The sequence below is a fragment of the Vicugna pacos genome, chromosome 15, assembly GCF_048564905.1.
Source record: "Vicugna pacos chromosome 15, VicPac4, whole genome shotgun sequence".
NCBI lineage: Eukaryota > Metazoa > Chordata > Mammalia > Artiodactyla > Camelidae > Vicugna > Vicugna pacos.
Genome location: NC_133001.1, coordinates 47,671,107 through 47,685,283, shown reverse-complemented (window position 1 = coordinate 47,685,283; position 14,177 = coordinate 47,671,107). Strand labels below are relative to the sequence as shown.

At 54.1% G+C, this 14,177-nt stretch overlaps 1 protein-coding gene and 1 long non-coding RNA gene across 4 annotated transcripts in view; one reads left to right on the top strand and one right to left on the bottom strand.

Moving 5' to 3' along the window:
- Positions 1 to 9,670, bottom strand: part of HS1BP3 (HCLS1 binding protein 3) — a 26,722-nt gene extending 17,052 nt beyond the window's left edge. Inside the window, exons 1-3 of the mRNA XM_072938153.1 lie at positions 9,561 to 9,670; positions 4,099 to 4,264; positions 1,300 to 1,507 (exon numbers count right to left, since the gene is read on the bottom strand). Coding sequence (XP_072794254.1) covers positions 1,300 to 1,507; positions 4,099 to 4,264; positions 9,561 to 9,652 — 466 coding nt within the window. The 5' untranslated portion in view covers positions 9,653 to 9,670. The remainder of the gene's footprint in view (positions 1 to 1,299; positions 1,508 to 4,098; positions 4,265 to 9,560) is intronic.
- On the top strand, positions 9,067 to 14,177 carry LOC140685766 (uncharacterized). Of its 3 annotated transcripts, XR_012059179.1 has the most exons (4): positions 9,067 to 9,178; positions 10,065 to 10,295; positions 11,631 to 11,776; positions 13,568 to 14,177. It is a non-coding gene; the product is annotated as an uncharacterized lncRNA (long non-coding RNA). The 3 variants fall into 3 exon arrangements; XR_012059177.1 differs by lacking the exon at positions 10,065 to 10,295; XR_012059178.1 differs by lacking the exon at positions 9,067 to 9,178 and having other exon boundaries at positions 9,817 to 10,295.

Genomic DNA, 14,177 nt, shown 5'->3' with positions numbered 1-14,177 from the left:
ATTGCAAAAACCCCACATGCAAGAACCTATTTGTACCTCCATTTTACAGATAAGGAAACTGAGGCACAGAGAAGCTGAGAAAGTCAGACAACCCTATTCTGCTTCCCCATAGCAGAAGGGGCCAGGAGATGGGGAGTTTCTTCCAGATACAGATGGTGGGGAGCCCCCTTACTGGAGCAGACACAGACCCAGAGGGAGGCAAAGAGGGGAGGGTTGTGACCTTGGAACAAACTGGGGCAGGAGAGACCCTGGCCTGCAGACCCCGGTGGGGGCTGTGGACAAGGACAGAATAAAACTGGTGTTGCAGTCTTGCCCAGGCTCATACACTGTGCATACACTGGTTTTGCTTTTATTTCCCCACTCCATTTTTTTTTTTCAATTGGCTTATCTGCTGTGAATTTCCTTTGGAAAAATTCCCATCTGTCTTGTGAAACTAGGAGCCTCATAATAGTTGGGAAAAGAGTTAAACAGAGTGATCCAAAGAAGGGAGAAGGTCAAGGGTGAGTGCCCAGCACCTCGGGATGGGACCCCCTCCCTCACATCCTTCACCTGCCCTGGGGCACTTGTGTAAGACGGGAACACGCCTGGTGTGTGCTGAGTTCAGCAGATGTGCTGAGTGGGGGTAAAGCGTCAGCTGTCGCTTCTACAGCACCTTCTGCACGGCAGGCCCTGTTCCAGGCACTTTACATGTGTCAGTTCACATGATTCTCACAAGCACCTGCCAGCTGGGCTAGTCCCATCGGACAGATAAGACTAGTGGAAAGATGGGAGGCTGTGGGACGCAGACGGCAAAGGATCGAGGTCCCCATCACTGGGTGCAGGGCTGCCTGGAGCCACAGCCACAACCCTCTCAGAGTGGGTACAAGCTGAGTGACGTGTCCCCAGGGGCCAGGGAAGCAGCCTGGCTGTGGGAGCACAGCTTTCTCTGGTCCTTGCAGGTCCCCAGGCCTGGCTGGCGGGAGACGGAAGGGTGTGTGCGCGCGCGTGTGTGCGTGCGTAGGGGGAGCTCTGGATGGGGCTGGCCAGGATGGGGTACATGGGGTGAGATCAGGGAGAAGACCCCTGGGAGAGGCCTGCCCAGCACCCAAGCAGTCAGTCCTAGCAGGCCGGGTCCCAGGCCCCTTCCGCCCACTGCGCTGGCCTAAGCAAGGCTTAAGGCACACATGTACGTGCCTCAAACAGCCTGGCTGAGGCTTCTGGGCTGCGGGGGCCTGCAGAGCCTCTCCCCCTGTGCCAGGGCAGCAAGGCCTAGTTCTGGGGTGGCAGGGACCTCAGCGACGTGGGACAGAGCCCTGGTACCTAAGAACTCTAGCAGCTCTGGGCTGCCGGCCAACTCGGCATCCCTCGAGACACAGCGCAGAATCTCGTCAAACACGGCTCTCCTCTCCCGGATGTCAGACTCCCCAACAAACAGGACCTTCCTGGGGAGCGGGGGAAGACCGGCCTTTGGGTAACGGCTGCTGAGTTTCTGGTAGAACTCCTCAATCTCGCTGTACTTTTTGGAGACCTGGAATGAGAGGCACACATGGTTTCCTGAGTAAAGAGAGAGAGAGCGTGAGCTGCTCCTCCACTCGTGCGTCAAGCTCGTGCTGTGCATTTACTCTGTGTGGGGAGACCCAGCGTGGTCTCTGCCCTCCAGGCTCCAGGTCTAGAGTGGAGGGAGCGACCACAGCACAGCAGGTCAGTGCCGTCACTGCGGTCTGTGTGACACGGCACGGGCTCTCAAAGAGTCACCCACTGTGCACCACACACCACCAACAGCCGAGCGTCCTCCCTCGCCTGGACTCCTGTGTGTTCTCCCCGCAGGCTCAGTCTGTCTCCCCAACTCCCCTATGGGAGCATCGACACGGAAGACACAGATATACCGTCTTCTGCTCCCAGGCCAGGCCCGCATCCACAGCACGCCACTGAAATGCTGGTGTAGCCAATGGGCTGTGGTGGGTCTGGACCCATACAGGTGAGGGATACCTGGCAATGCCATCGCACAGCACACAGCCCCGGCTAACCAGCATGACCACCAGAACCCCCAGCCTATGAGGGTTCCAGACGGAGGACTTCAGGAACCCCCAACGGGGAGTCATCTGGGACAGGGAACTGTGGCTTGCAGTTGTCTTCACAGGAGCTTTCCTGAGAACAGCCCTTAAGGAAAGGTAAGAGCATCCTTTCACAAAAGTGATGCAGGCTCCAACTCCTCATGGTCCTGAGAACCTGAGACTCGACCAGGTGCGGCCGAGCGCCCTCTGCTGGCCTGACTGCTCCACGCAGACCCGGCCACCAGACCCAGCAGGACCAGGGTTCTGGAAGCAGTGGGTCTTCAGGGTACTGGCAGCCCCGGGAGCCACAAAGCTGTAAGTCTTGGGTGCCACCTCATCCTGGGCCCACATTCATCAGTGTTCCAAAGCAAGGGCTTCTATTCCCTTTAAGGAGTAGAAAGCAAAACGCTCATTAGTTTTTTTAAAGCTAAATCATGAAACTGCGAAGAAATTTCAGGCTTCGGTTGCACCCCCAGATCCCACTGGGAATAAATGCATTCTTTGCCCTCGCAGGTGGTTCAAAATGCTGAGAAACATCTCCAAGTACGAGTCAAATCTGGACCGCAGGACCCTTGCTCATTCTACCTTTATCTCACAATCCTGCAACCTGCCTCTCCTGAGCACAGCTCTGGATCCTTCTATAAGAAGCCAAAGGTAGATAGTGAATGGATGAGTCTGTGATCTTGCCCCTCCTGAAACGCTCTCCTTCCTTAGCTCCCTTCTCACCCCTTGGTCTCAGCTCCTTCTCCTTGACTGTCTGAGGTGCTGGTGTCCCCAAGGTTTCCTCCTCAGCCTCCCCTCCACACCCACAGCCACTCTCTGGGCAACTTCATCTGCTCCCAGACTTTCAGTATCACCTCCAAGCTGATGCCTCCCAAACCTGCCCCTTAGGCCTGACCCCGTCCCAAGTTCCAGCCTCATGTCTCCATCGGGCCAACACTTCATGCTCGAGACGTCTACCTTCAACCTGGCCCTCCGTCAGTGTCCTTTTCTTCAGTCAGTGGAAACAGTCAGTCAGTCATGATCTCTCCTTCCCATCCATACCCTCTACTGCTGGCCTGCTCCCAGCCCTCACCCAGGCCACCTGGGTACTAGCCTCCAAACTGGGCTCCCCATTTCCTGCCCTGTTCCTTCCAATCCAACTCCACTCGCCACCAGGCAGGTCAGTGGGAGGCAAATAGGACCAGGTCATTCCACTGCTTAAGACTCCTCCTGGCCTGCCAGACCAGCCAGATGCCCCGCCTGCCCTCCGTGACCCGGCTTCTGCCTGTCATCACCCTCCTCCTCCCCTACTTCCTCCAGGACGACACTCAGCTGCTCACAGTTTCCCACACGACACCCTGTTTTTAGCCTCTGTGCCTTTGCTTAGGCCATGACCTTGAAATTTATTCCTAGGTATTTTTGTTGTGACTGTCAATGGGATTGTTTTCTTAATTCTCTTTCTTCTAGTTCATTGATAGCATACAGAAATGCAGCAGATTTTTGTATGTTGATTCTGGGCTTGGCCACCAGGGCTACAGATCCAGGACTGCATACACCGCCTCTCCTCTTCTCCCAGATCCACCTCCTCTATATGTTCCAGTCCACCCACCTCTAGATGTACAGATGTGTGGAGCTGCTGTGGATGTTTTACTGGTTGTAGACTGAAGGGGAGAGAGACAAAGGGAGTGTCTTATCCACCCTAGTGCTGACATCTCCACCTGCTCTTTAAAACATTTCAGCCTTGGCCTTTTCTGAGAAATCTTCCAGAACCCTTTCCCTAGGATGGGTTGGGTGCCCCTTCTCTGTACTCCCACAGTTCCCCCCCCCCCCCGCCCCGCCTTGGGCTCCTGTCTCCACCTGTATCTGTCTCTTTACAGGTCTGTCTCCCCACAGACAGTAAGCATCTGATTCATTTGTGTCCTTACCGCCAACACGCACTGGCAGGCACACTCAGGCCGAATGCTGGCTAGAAAATTGCGCACTTTCTGGTGCTACTTGCACCCTGGTGGCAGGTATGTCTGACCACCTGGACCCCTGGATGCTAGGCACCCTCGGGAGCATCCTGGGAGAGCCCCCAGCTCACCAAGAACTGGACGACATCCTCGGGCCTGTGCTTGGCCGACTTGAACGCAGCCAGCCGGGTGACCACCAGGATCTGGTACTCCACGTGCCCTGACATCATCTTGCCCCGCACCTCCTGGTGCTGGGGCACCGTCAGGTCGAGGCCTGTGTGGACATTCTGAACTCGCCTGCCAAAGGGAGAGAAGGCAAAGGAAGCTCAGGCTCAAGTCAGCAGACTTCTCAAGTGAAACGCAGGCAGGGCCTCAGGGTGGCCTGGAGGGCCCGGGTGAGAGGCTGCTCTGCTGGCTGTCCTCAGTGCGCACAGCTCCAGGCCACCTGCCCCACCACATGCCAACCCTCACTCAGCCCGGCTCTGCAGGCCCTGACCTGGGCCCCGCTTTTGGGTTGCTCAGGAACAGAGGGCTATTCCCAGCAGGAAAACAGGTGATAGCAGAGAACATGGAGCTTATGGAAGATCACAATTAGGTATCTGGGATAAACCCAGTGCAACAGTTCCTGCGGGATTTGTGCGGATGACATCCCCAGGGCTCTATTCAAACCAAGGGAAGTGACTGGCTCTGTGCACATGATGCAGGATTGAAACCGCACCAGGAATCTGGAGAGATGCATTTTTTCAGCTCACCAGAGGGCAGCAGAGCCACCACAGAACCTGCTCAGCTGGGGGAAGATGGAAAAAGCACTGGATGCTGGGCTATCCTTTGTTCTGGGGCCTCTGCAAGGCACTGATAAGGCCTGCTGTACCTGTACGAGGCTTTGAGAGGATACTCGGCAAAACGTTACAGCTCTTGGAGAATTTTTAATGCTACACAAACATACTGAATTGTACGAAGAGCTGAGAAGTTATAAAATGTTTCCTCTGAGGTGAGAAAAAGGTTAAATATATTCCTATTCTACATAAGGGTATAATGGAGACCATGCACACAAACACCTATGACAGGACATACCGAGCACATTGTTATCAGGGTTGAAACCGGCTATGCACTGGGCAGGACTTTCAGAAGACAAGAAAAGGAAGGCCCTGAGGGGTGAGGGGCTTCCGGGGCTAAAACCGTGCCTGGAGCCAGGCCCTATCCCCCTCTGGGACTATATCCCAATCCACCAAGTGACACCCTGCCCCCCCCAGCACTCCTGCCATGCAGATTCCTCCCCTTCCCACGGTAGCATGAGACATTGTCACCGACATGATGCTGTTTGTCACCAACTGGGAGGACAACCCACCACATACCCACATATGAGGTGTGTACACACATTTACTAACCATACAAACCTCTACACACATGAGCATGTTCACAAGGTGTAAGGCTGCTAGACTGAGCTCGAAGCACTCAGAAAAGCCCGGGCGACCCTGCTTTCGGGCAGGTGGTCAATGAGCCCCATGCACAAGTGCAGGATGGGATACACCAAACAAGTCAGCCCTCTTTTCCTTTTGCCAGTAACCAAATGAGTGTCCTTGGCCTTCCACACAGACCCTGCTGCTCCTGGTGCCACACACGATGTTACGTTCCAGGTGTTCTGTGCAGCAGAGCAGAGCTGGATTGAGGGTGACAGGTGGGCGTGGGAGCAGCCGGCACCCCCGCAGGCCCTGTCTGAAGGACCCCACCTATCTAAGGCCCTCCCGCCTCCCACGGCCCTACAAAGGGACACTACTGCTTAGACCCACTTAAAGTCAGAGAAACAGACACAAAAAGGGAGTTACCTGTCCTTGGGCTCAGGTCAGAGGTGGAGCCAGGGTTCACTCTAGGCTGCCCCCCAGCCACCACTGACCAGTGCTCTCAGAACCCACCCCTAGCAGTTCTCCAGGACCTGCATCCATGACCCCGCCCACCACCTTTCCACTGTCCCTCCCTGTCCTGTCACGCCTCCCCAGCTGAGAGGCCCCCCGCCGCAGGCCTCAGCTCCCCTGCCCTCTGCCCTCAACTCTGCAGTTCTCTGCCTCCTTTGTGCCTGGCAGCTGCCGGTGACTAGGATGAACTCAGACATGCTGACTGGTCCCACCAGAGATTCAGGGCCACAGCCTGCAGCACTAGGTCTAGCAACCCCTCCTCTCGGGCTGGACCTGGGGTTGTCAGTGTGGTCCCTGCCACATCAGCATCACCTGTGAACCAATCCAGGCCGCTGCATCATTCTTCACTTTAACACGTCCTCCAGGTGACGCTGATGCACTGGAGCCTAATTCACTCTCTCTCCTGCTCCCCGAGGCCCCCAAGGAAACCTTTTCTGCAAAGGGCCAGATGAAATATTTCAGGCTTTGAAGGCCAAAAGGTCTCCATTACATCTACTCAACTCAGCCAGCGTAGAGTGAAAGCAGCCACAGACAGTACGTAGATCTTATTTACAAAAGTAAGTGGTGGGCAGGATGTGGCCCCCGGGTGTCGTGTGCCCACCTATACCCCAGACTGAGCTTCTCAAACTGTAAGTGCACCTGAGTCACCTGGGGATCTTGTCAATATGCAGATCTGATCCCGCAGGTCCGGGGCAGGGCCCGCGAGTCTGCCTTTCTAACCAGCCCCCAGGGATGATGATACTGCTCCTGGGACCACTCACTGAGTAGAAAGACACAGAATCCAAGTTGCCTGGGTCAGCAAACCCCTAGTGCCCGTTCTCCCCCACCCCCCTGCTTCCCACTTACTAAGAAAAGGAGAATGGTGGGGGGACCTTCCGAGCACATCCTGTGACATCCACAACTGGCCTGCATCTGCCTCCCCACCACTGGGGACCTACTACTGGCTGGCTTATACCTGAGGCCAACTCCTCACCTACTCAAATATGTCGCTTCCGCAAGTCTCCCCTCTTTTCGGCGCCATCAGTCTCCCCTCTTTATGGGATCCTTCTCGCTTCTCTTACAACCAAAGCTGTCCTTTGGCCCAAACTTCCCCTTGAGCTACAGCTGCATTTCTGCTCCTCTTTCCAGCAAAACTCCTCAAGAGAACAGCCTATATTCGCCACCTCGAGTTCCTCTCCTGTTTGATCTTGAACACTTTCCAACCTAACTTTGTCCTCACTTTGCAACTGAAACTGCTCGTGCCCAGGTCGCCAGCGAGCCCCATGTTGTTAAATGCAAAGGTCAGTTCGCTCTCTCCTCTTTCTCCAGCCGCACCTGACCGTCACTCTCTGCTCCTTGAAGCTCTGTCCTCATTGGCTTCTGGGACTCCCACTCCCTCTTGGTCCTATGCACCCCCAGTCACTCTGCTCAGCTTCCCCGGATGTCCCCCAATTCTGCCCAGAGCATTCTCCTTAAACCTCTTCTCTTGCTCCACTCTTCCCCAGGTGGTCTTATCCAGGTCCAAGGTTTTAAATTCCATTTATGGGCTAACTGTCTCCCAATTCCTATCTCTAGTCTGGACTCTGCCCTCAAGGCCACACTCGTTCTCCCAGCTGCCTTTCCAACATCACACTTGGCTGTCAAAAAGCTTCTTAAAATGAACATGTGCTGACAAATGGAGATTCGCACCTATCCCCAAACCTGTTCCATCCAGTCTCCCGGCTCGGTCCACTACAACCTCACTCTTCCAGGAACTTGGGACAGAAGTCTCACAGTTAGTCTTAACCCCTATTTCTTGTTCTCATATACCACATCTCATCATCAGCAAACCTTGAAAGCTCAGTCTTCAAAATATAGCCAGAACCCAAACATTTCTCACCCCCTCTGCCACCATCACCTCTCACGTGGATCACTGCCAGAGTCTCCTGAATGATCTCTATGCTGTGCCCTGCTCATCCACATTCTGCTCAACACAGCAGCCAAAGGACCTCTGTGAAATCCAAGGCAGGTCCCATGGCACTCAGAGCCTCACCTCAGCCTGGGAGCCCTGTCCTCACTGTCCTCTAGCCTCAAGCCCCCAGCTCTGCACCACAGCACCTAACACTTTCCCCGGCTTACACCATCACAGCCACACTGGCCTCCTTGCTGGTGCCCAAGCACCCTTCTGCCCCAGGACATTGGCTTTTGCTGCCCCCTCTACCCGGTACACTCTTTCTCAGGATTTCTCTTTCATTTGTCAGGGATCTACCCAACTGCCACAATCTATCAGAAAGACACTCCTGGACCAAACCATATAAAACAGCATTCACAACTCCCATCACTCTATTTCCCTACCATTTTATTTTCCTCCGTATCACTTATCATCCCTGACACACCATATATTTACCTGTTGTCCATCTGCCCCACAAAAGCTCTATAAGAGGGATTTTGGGCTGTTCACTCTGTATCCTAGAACCACTCACCAGCCTTTACCACCAGCACCTGCATCTTAAGAAGTCTTGTCCAGGTGGGGCAGTGAGGGAAGCCACCCAGCCCCTTCCCGAGCACCCAGCACCAACTGGTCTGCTACTGAACCTGCTTACAACTGCCAACCGCAAACCCTTTTTTGCAGAAAAGTAAACTGAAGCTCGGCGAGAGGAGGTGATTCATGGGGCATCAGGGAAACCCCTTCTGCCCACGAGGACACAACCAGCAACCACACAGAGGAGACCAAGCACGTTCTGACATCAGGGTTTACTTACAGAATCATACTTTTCTAGACCTGAAGCCCTGCGGAAGTTCAGATTACAACTGGAAAATGGCATTTATTTCTGTAAGAGACTAGCATCCTAGCCCAAGATTTTGTGTAGGGGGAAGACAGGTGGATAGATGAAAATACTTGTAGTGAGTCACTGACAGATACGAGAAAGGGGAAAGGATTAATCCATATCCATCCCAGCATTTCCAGGATCCATCTTGCACTGGGTCCTCCAGGCCTGGATCAGGGTGGGCTCATTCTGCCTCCAGGGACCCTCCAGAGGCCTTTGCTGTAACTGCACTTTTCCTGAGCTACCTGTCTGAGCAGCTGCCACCTCTCCCCGCCCCTTCACCTGGTTAACCTTCAGTCTTCCAGCAGGACATGGCCTCGTTCCCCTCCCCCCACCCCCACCGTTCCAGAAGCCTAGGTTACACCCTGCCCTATGTTCCCACGACAACCTGAACCCACCACCCCCTCAAGTATCTGTCCCCAGCGGGTCTGCGTTTGTCCCCGTCTCCCCCGCAGGGCCGAGCCTAGCCTGATTCACCCCGTCCCCATGCCGCTCACCGGGCCCGGCACACGGTGAGCGCTGAAAAGATGCATAAGCAGATTTTCGAGCCAAAAAGAAATGAGGGCAGGTCGGCAGGATAGGGGAAAGGAGAGCCCCCTGCTTTGGCCGCCTGCGCGGTGCCAGCCAGCTCAGGCCTCCCACTGGGTCTTGGGAGAGTTCGTTAGTCTCTGGGGACCTCAGTTTCCCCATCTGTAAAACGGGGGGCACTCGCTGCCGCGGGGCTCTCCCGCGGGGCTCTGGAGGCGCCGAACCCAGGTCAACGGCCAGCGCGCTGGGCGGCGGGCGGGGTCCCGGGCACCGGCCACCTCCGCCGGCTCGTCCGCCCCGGGAGCATCGGCTACGGCTCCGGCGCACCCGGTCTCCACGTCGCGCGAGACGCGGGGTCTGGCTCACCTGGAGGTGACAAGCACCGCCGGGGACTGCATGACGGCGAGGCTCCGGGCGGGGCGCGCGGTCACGGGACTCGCAGGCGCCGGCGTCGCCATGTCCCCGCCCCGCGCCCCGCCCGCCCGCCCGCCCGCCCCGGCTCCGGCCCTGGCCCGCCGCCTAGTGGCCACCGCGCTCGGCCGGAGGTGGCCGGGCATTTCCACGCCTTTCTGGAACTCTGGCCGGTAACCGACCATAAGCTGAGGCCCTGCGCGGGCTCGCCGCTGCTGGAGGCCCCGGCCGAGCTGAGCACAACGCCGTGATCCCCGTGACCCAATGTCCAGAGCCATCCGGCCGGGCGGGAGGGGTGCAAGTCCCGCTTCGGGCCTGTTGTCCCGGCGTTTCTAGTGACAGCACCCGCTTTCACTCTTAGGAGTGCCCAGAGTGTCCCGAATCAGACGGTATATTATTTGGTTCTCCTTCGTTGGGGAGAGTGTTGCGGAAGTAACCCAGCGCTACTCTCGGCCCCAGGGATGCTGAGAGAGATGCTAGGAAGGTTGAACGAGGTAACAGAACCCTGCAAGCAAGATAAATTTGAGCCCTCTGTGGGGAGTGAGCCAAAGAAACAGCAGCCTGACCCCGGAGGCCTTCCAGTGGCTTTCTGTAAAGAGGCCAACAGGGCTTTCCCAACAAAAGTTTCTGAGAACTCTGTGTGTCTTTCTTCTCCCTTGCTAAAGAAATGTTCTGATGCCTGTTAAACCGGTAAGGAGACTTTATTCACGACTACTGCAACAGGGTCAAGACTATCCCAATGGGGAGAGGGACCAGGCTTAACTCTGAACACAGCAAGGAGGAGTAGGGATTGGTAGCCAAGGAGCAGAGCGCAGTGCAGCGCCTGAGAGGGGCCGGCAGGTCAGGCAGTGGCCACTGCACAGATGCTGAGGGACCAAACACGATGTGCTGGGCACTAAGAATACAGTGAATAAGGCACGGTGGCTGCCCTCAATGAGCGTCTTTGCCCTTGTTCTTGGGGTGGGTTGGGGGTCAGAGAAGGCATTCTAAAGGAGCCAAAGCCCAAGGTAAACCTGAAGAAATAAGGAATAGGACAGAGTCGAAGGTGTATCATCTATGACGTTCTGGAGACAAGAAGAAACAGAATTAAGGGAACGGGGTTGGGGGAGTGGAGGACGGGCAGGAGCCAGGGCACGGAGAGCCATGTGCACCTCGTCGAGGGATTCATGCTGACCCTGAGGCCAACTGGAGGCCAGCACAGGGCTGTGAATGTAGGAGTGGCCCGACCAGCTCTGCTGCACACATGGGTTTGGAGTGTATGATGCTGGAGGCTGAAGGTGAGCAGAACTGCAGAACAATCCAGCCTGGGACAATGTGGCACGAAACAGGGTGAGGGCCGCTCAGTGGGAGAAAAGGGCCTGGCGAGAGAGAAGCTTAGGAGGTGGAACTGGCCAAGACGGGAATCAGGTGAATGTGGGTGGGAGGAGTTGAGATGCTGCTGTTGTTGGGCTCCTGTGAACGGCTGCACGGTGGTCCATTCACTGGGACAGGACACCAGGAGGAAGGACACATTTTGGGTGGGATGATGAGTGGTGTCTGAGGGCCTGGGGACGTCAAGGTGACTATAGCCCTGGACCTCAGAAGGCAGGCCAGGGCCAGAGACCCTGAGGCGTGGGTTATGAAGCTGTTGAAGCTGAGAGGAAGGCTGAGCCGCTGGCGAGCGCCTGTGGACAAGACAGCCCAGGAGGGTGTAGAGAAGCACTTAGCTGCCAGGCAAGTACAGGTTGGGGCTCGGAGTCACTGCTGGAGCTGGCAACAGGCATGTGACCCAGGTCTTGCAGGCACATGAGCCTCACCCCTGGCTCCGGGGTCCCTGAGGGTGCACTGCAGGGGACTTAGCGCACCTGGCGCCTGCCAAGAATACTGCTGGTTCCCCATGCAGGAGTGACCCCGTCCTCAAGAGCAATCCCGTTTTCTGCCTCTGTGGGTCCCACGTGCCCCTGTGTGGCTCCAGCGGATAATTGTATACCATGCATGGAATGTGGAATCTAAATCTGATATTTTCTGCTTCCTGCCTGACTCAAGGAGCCCCTTCCATGGCTGAAGCCGCCGTAACGCAAACCACATTGCAGAGGAGCTTACCGTCCCTCTTCCCGCTGCCCTGGGAGGAACGCTCCAGGCCTCAGTCACCCGGCGCCCCAGGAAAGTCGCTGGACCTCAGGGGCAGTGCAGTCAGTTAGAGACACCAATGTCCGCAGAGAGTCTGATCTGAGCCCTGGCCACAGCATGTACCAAAATTGCCTTGTTTCTGGTGGGGTGGGTCTTCCGGGGACCTGCTGATTTGTCCCTGTCCTCTAAAGGGATGCTCTAGGGGGGCTGGGCACCACCTCATTTGTCACTCAGCAAATGCTCCTGGGCACAGCTCTGGGCCTGTGACCTCGCCAGGCTCTGGGGGGCTCACGCACCACACAGGGAAAGAAGTAGAGACAGACACATGAGTGCCGGCCCAGGGTACACGGGGAAGGGCATATAACCAACTCAGCCCAGGGTTGGGGCATACAGGGGATTCTTCCAGGAGGAGGTGGTGCCACACTCAGGTCATGAAAAAGTGGGTGCTGTCTCTTCAAGCCTTGGTTTTCTCATTGGTGAAATGGGCACAATGGAAACCTTTAATTCACAGGCACTGCTGTGAGTTAAATGAGATAAAATGTGACTGAAATAAGAGGAAATGTATGGCAGACCTGTAGATGAGCTACCCCAAAGCCAGTCACGGCCCCTTCCTCTTTGCCTTTTACTGCCATAGAAGTGGGACAGGTAAAGCACTCGTGCTCCCAGCCTCCCTTGTAGTCAGAAGATGCCATGTGACATTATTCTGGTCATGTACACAGAAGCCCTTGCAGAGGGTTTACCTTGCTAGGAGAAAGCTCTTTGTACCTTTCCTGTCTTCTGCCTGGAAAGGAGCTACAGTGCTGGAGAGGCAGCAGCCATCTTGTGACAATGAGGCCCAAATATGAAATTGGGGCCCACTCAGAGGACGGAAGAGGCTGGGGACCTGATGGCACATGAACTACCATACCAGCCCTAGACTCTTTCTTGGGACTTCTTGTGTGAGTGCTTAAACCACTCTAAGTGGGGTTTTCTGTGACAGTTTCCTGTTACCTAACATACAATCATATTCCAGTTGGCCCAGTTGACCCAGTCATGTCTTTTTATTTACAACTGTTTCCCCCTCCCCCATCCCCCCATCAAGAATCAGATGGAGGGCTTTGCACTGTATTTACCTGTCATGTCCCTTTAGCCTCTTTCTTCTAACAGTTCCCAGGCTTTTCCATCTCCCATGAGATTGACATATCTGAGGGGCCCACACCAATGGTTAAGACATTCCTGGGTTGGAATTTGTCTAATTATTTTTCATGGCTCAATGCATGTTATAATCTGGCAGGAGTGCTACACTGGTGGTCACATCAGGGGACACATAATACCAATGTCCCCCCCATGTTGAGTTGGGTCAGGTGGTTAAGGTTCAATTCTGTTTTTGGAATTTTTTTACATGCAGGTTTTAAGACTTTTGTGTAGCTCCAACTATGGCCATTTCTCTTGGTGATTTTTACAGTGAAATTTTACTGTAGAGTAAAGTGTAAGAAAAGTGTTCCTTACCCTAGACTATATATTCAGATTTCCTCCAAATATATTTTCTCCAATCAATTCCTTGATTCACTAAGAATTAATTTTGGTTTATGTCATGAGATAGGGTCAATGTTTTTCTTTAAATATAGTCGGGTATCCAGTATCATTCATTACTAAATTCTATTGAATCCTTCATCGTTTCCTCCTTTGGAATTGTCACATTATAAATAGTTACAAACATTATGATTCGCTTCTGGACTCCCTATTCTGTTGTCTTGATCTGTCAATTCTGTTTTGAGGGCTACATGGGAATTCGTTTATAGTGATACTTGATAATGAATCTCTCCAAGGCAGATTTATTATTCTATGATGTAAAAATGTGAATCTGTTTTTAGGCAGAGCAGAAAGAAGTGAGAGAGATCCCCGAGGAGAGAAAAAGCCTGAGATACAGACCGTGGGTGGAAGGACAGTGACAGACACAGTGACAGCTGGACAGACACACGTCCATCAGCATAGCTTGACCTTTGATGTGGGCAGCTAAGAGTTTGCTCCTTCCTCTCTCTCTCCTCTGCCCACCTCGTATTCCAGCATCGAAAACTGTGGGCATCTTTCTGTGCCACGCACTGAAATGCAGTTCATAATTGCAATAGGGAAGAGCAGTCCCATGAGGGTGTATCACCCTTTATTTTGTCTTTACCCTATTAAATGCCATTTTGGTCATTTCCAGTTTTCACTATTAACCTCAGTTTTTAAAATCTTTGTATATTTATCTTCATTTGTGTGAGTATACCTATAACAAATTACATTTCTACAAGTGAAAGTGTTGAGTCAAAGGATTTCCTTCTTTAAAATGTTGATGCTGTACACTGCTCTTTGAAAAATCTCTCTGCACTACCATTCCCACCAATGGTATATAGAATGCCCACTTGTTTGTCCTCTCACCAATAATGGATTTTATTTTCTTCAGTTTCACTAATCTGAGATGTAAAGAAAAATGATACCTCA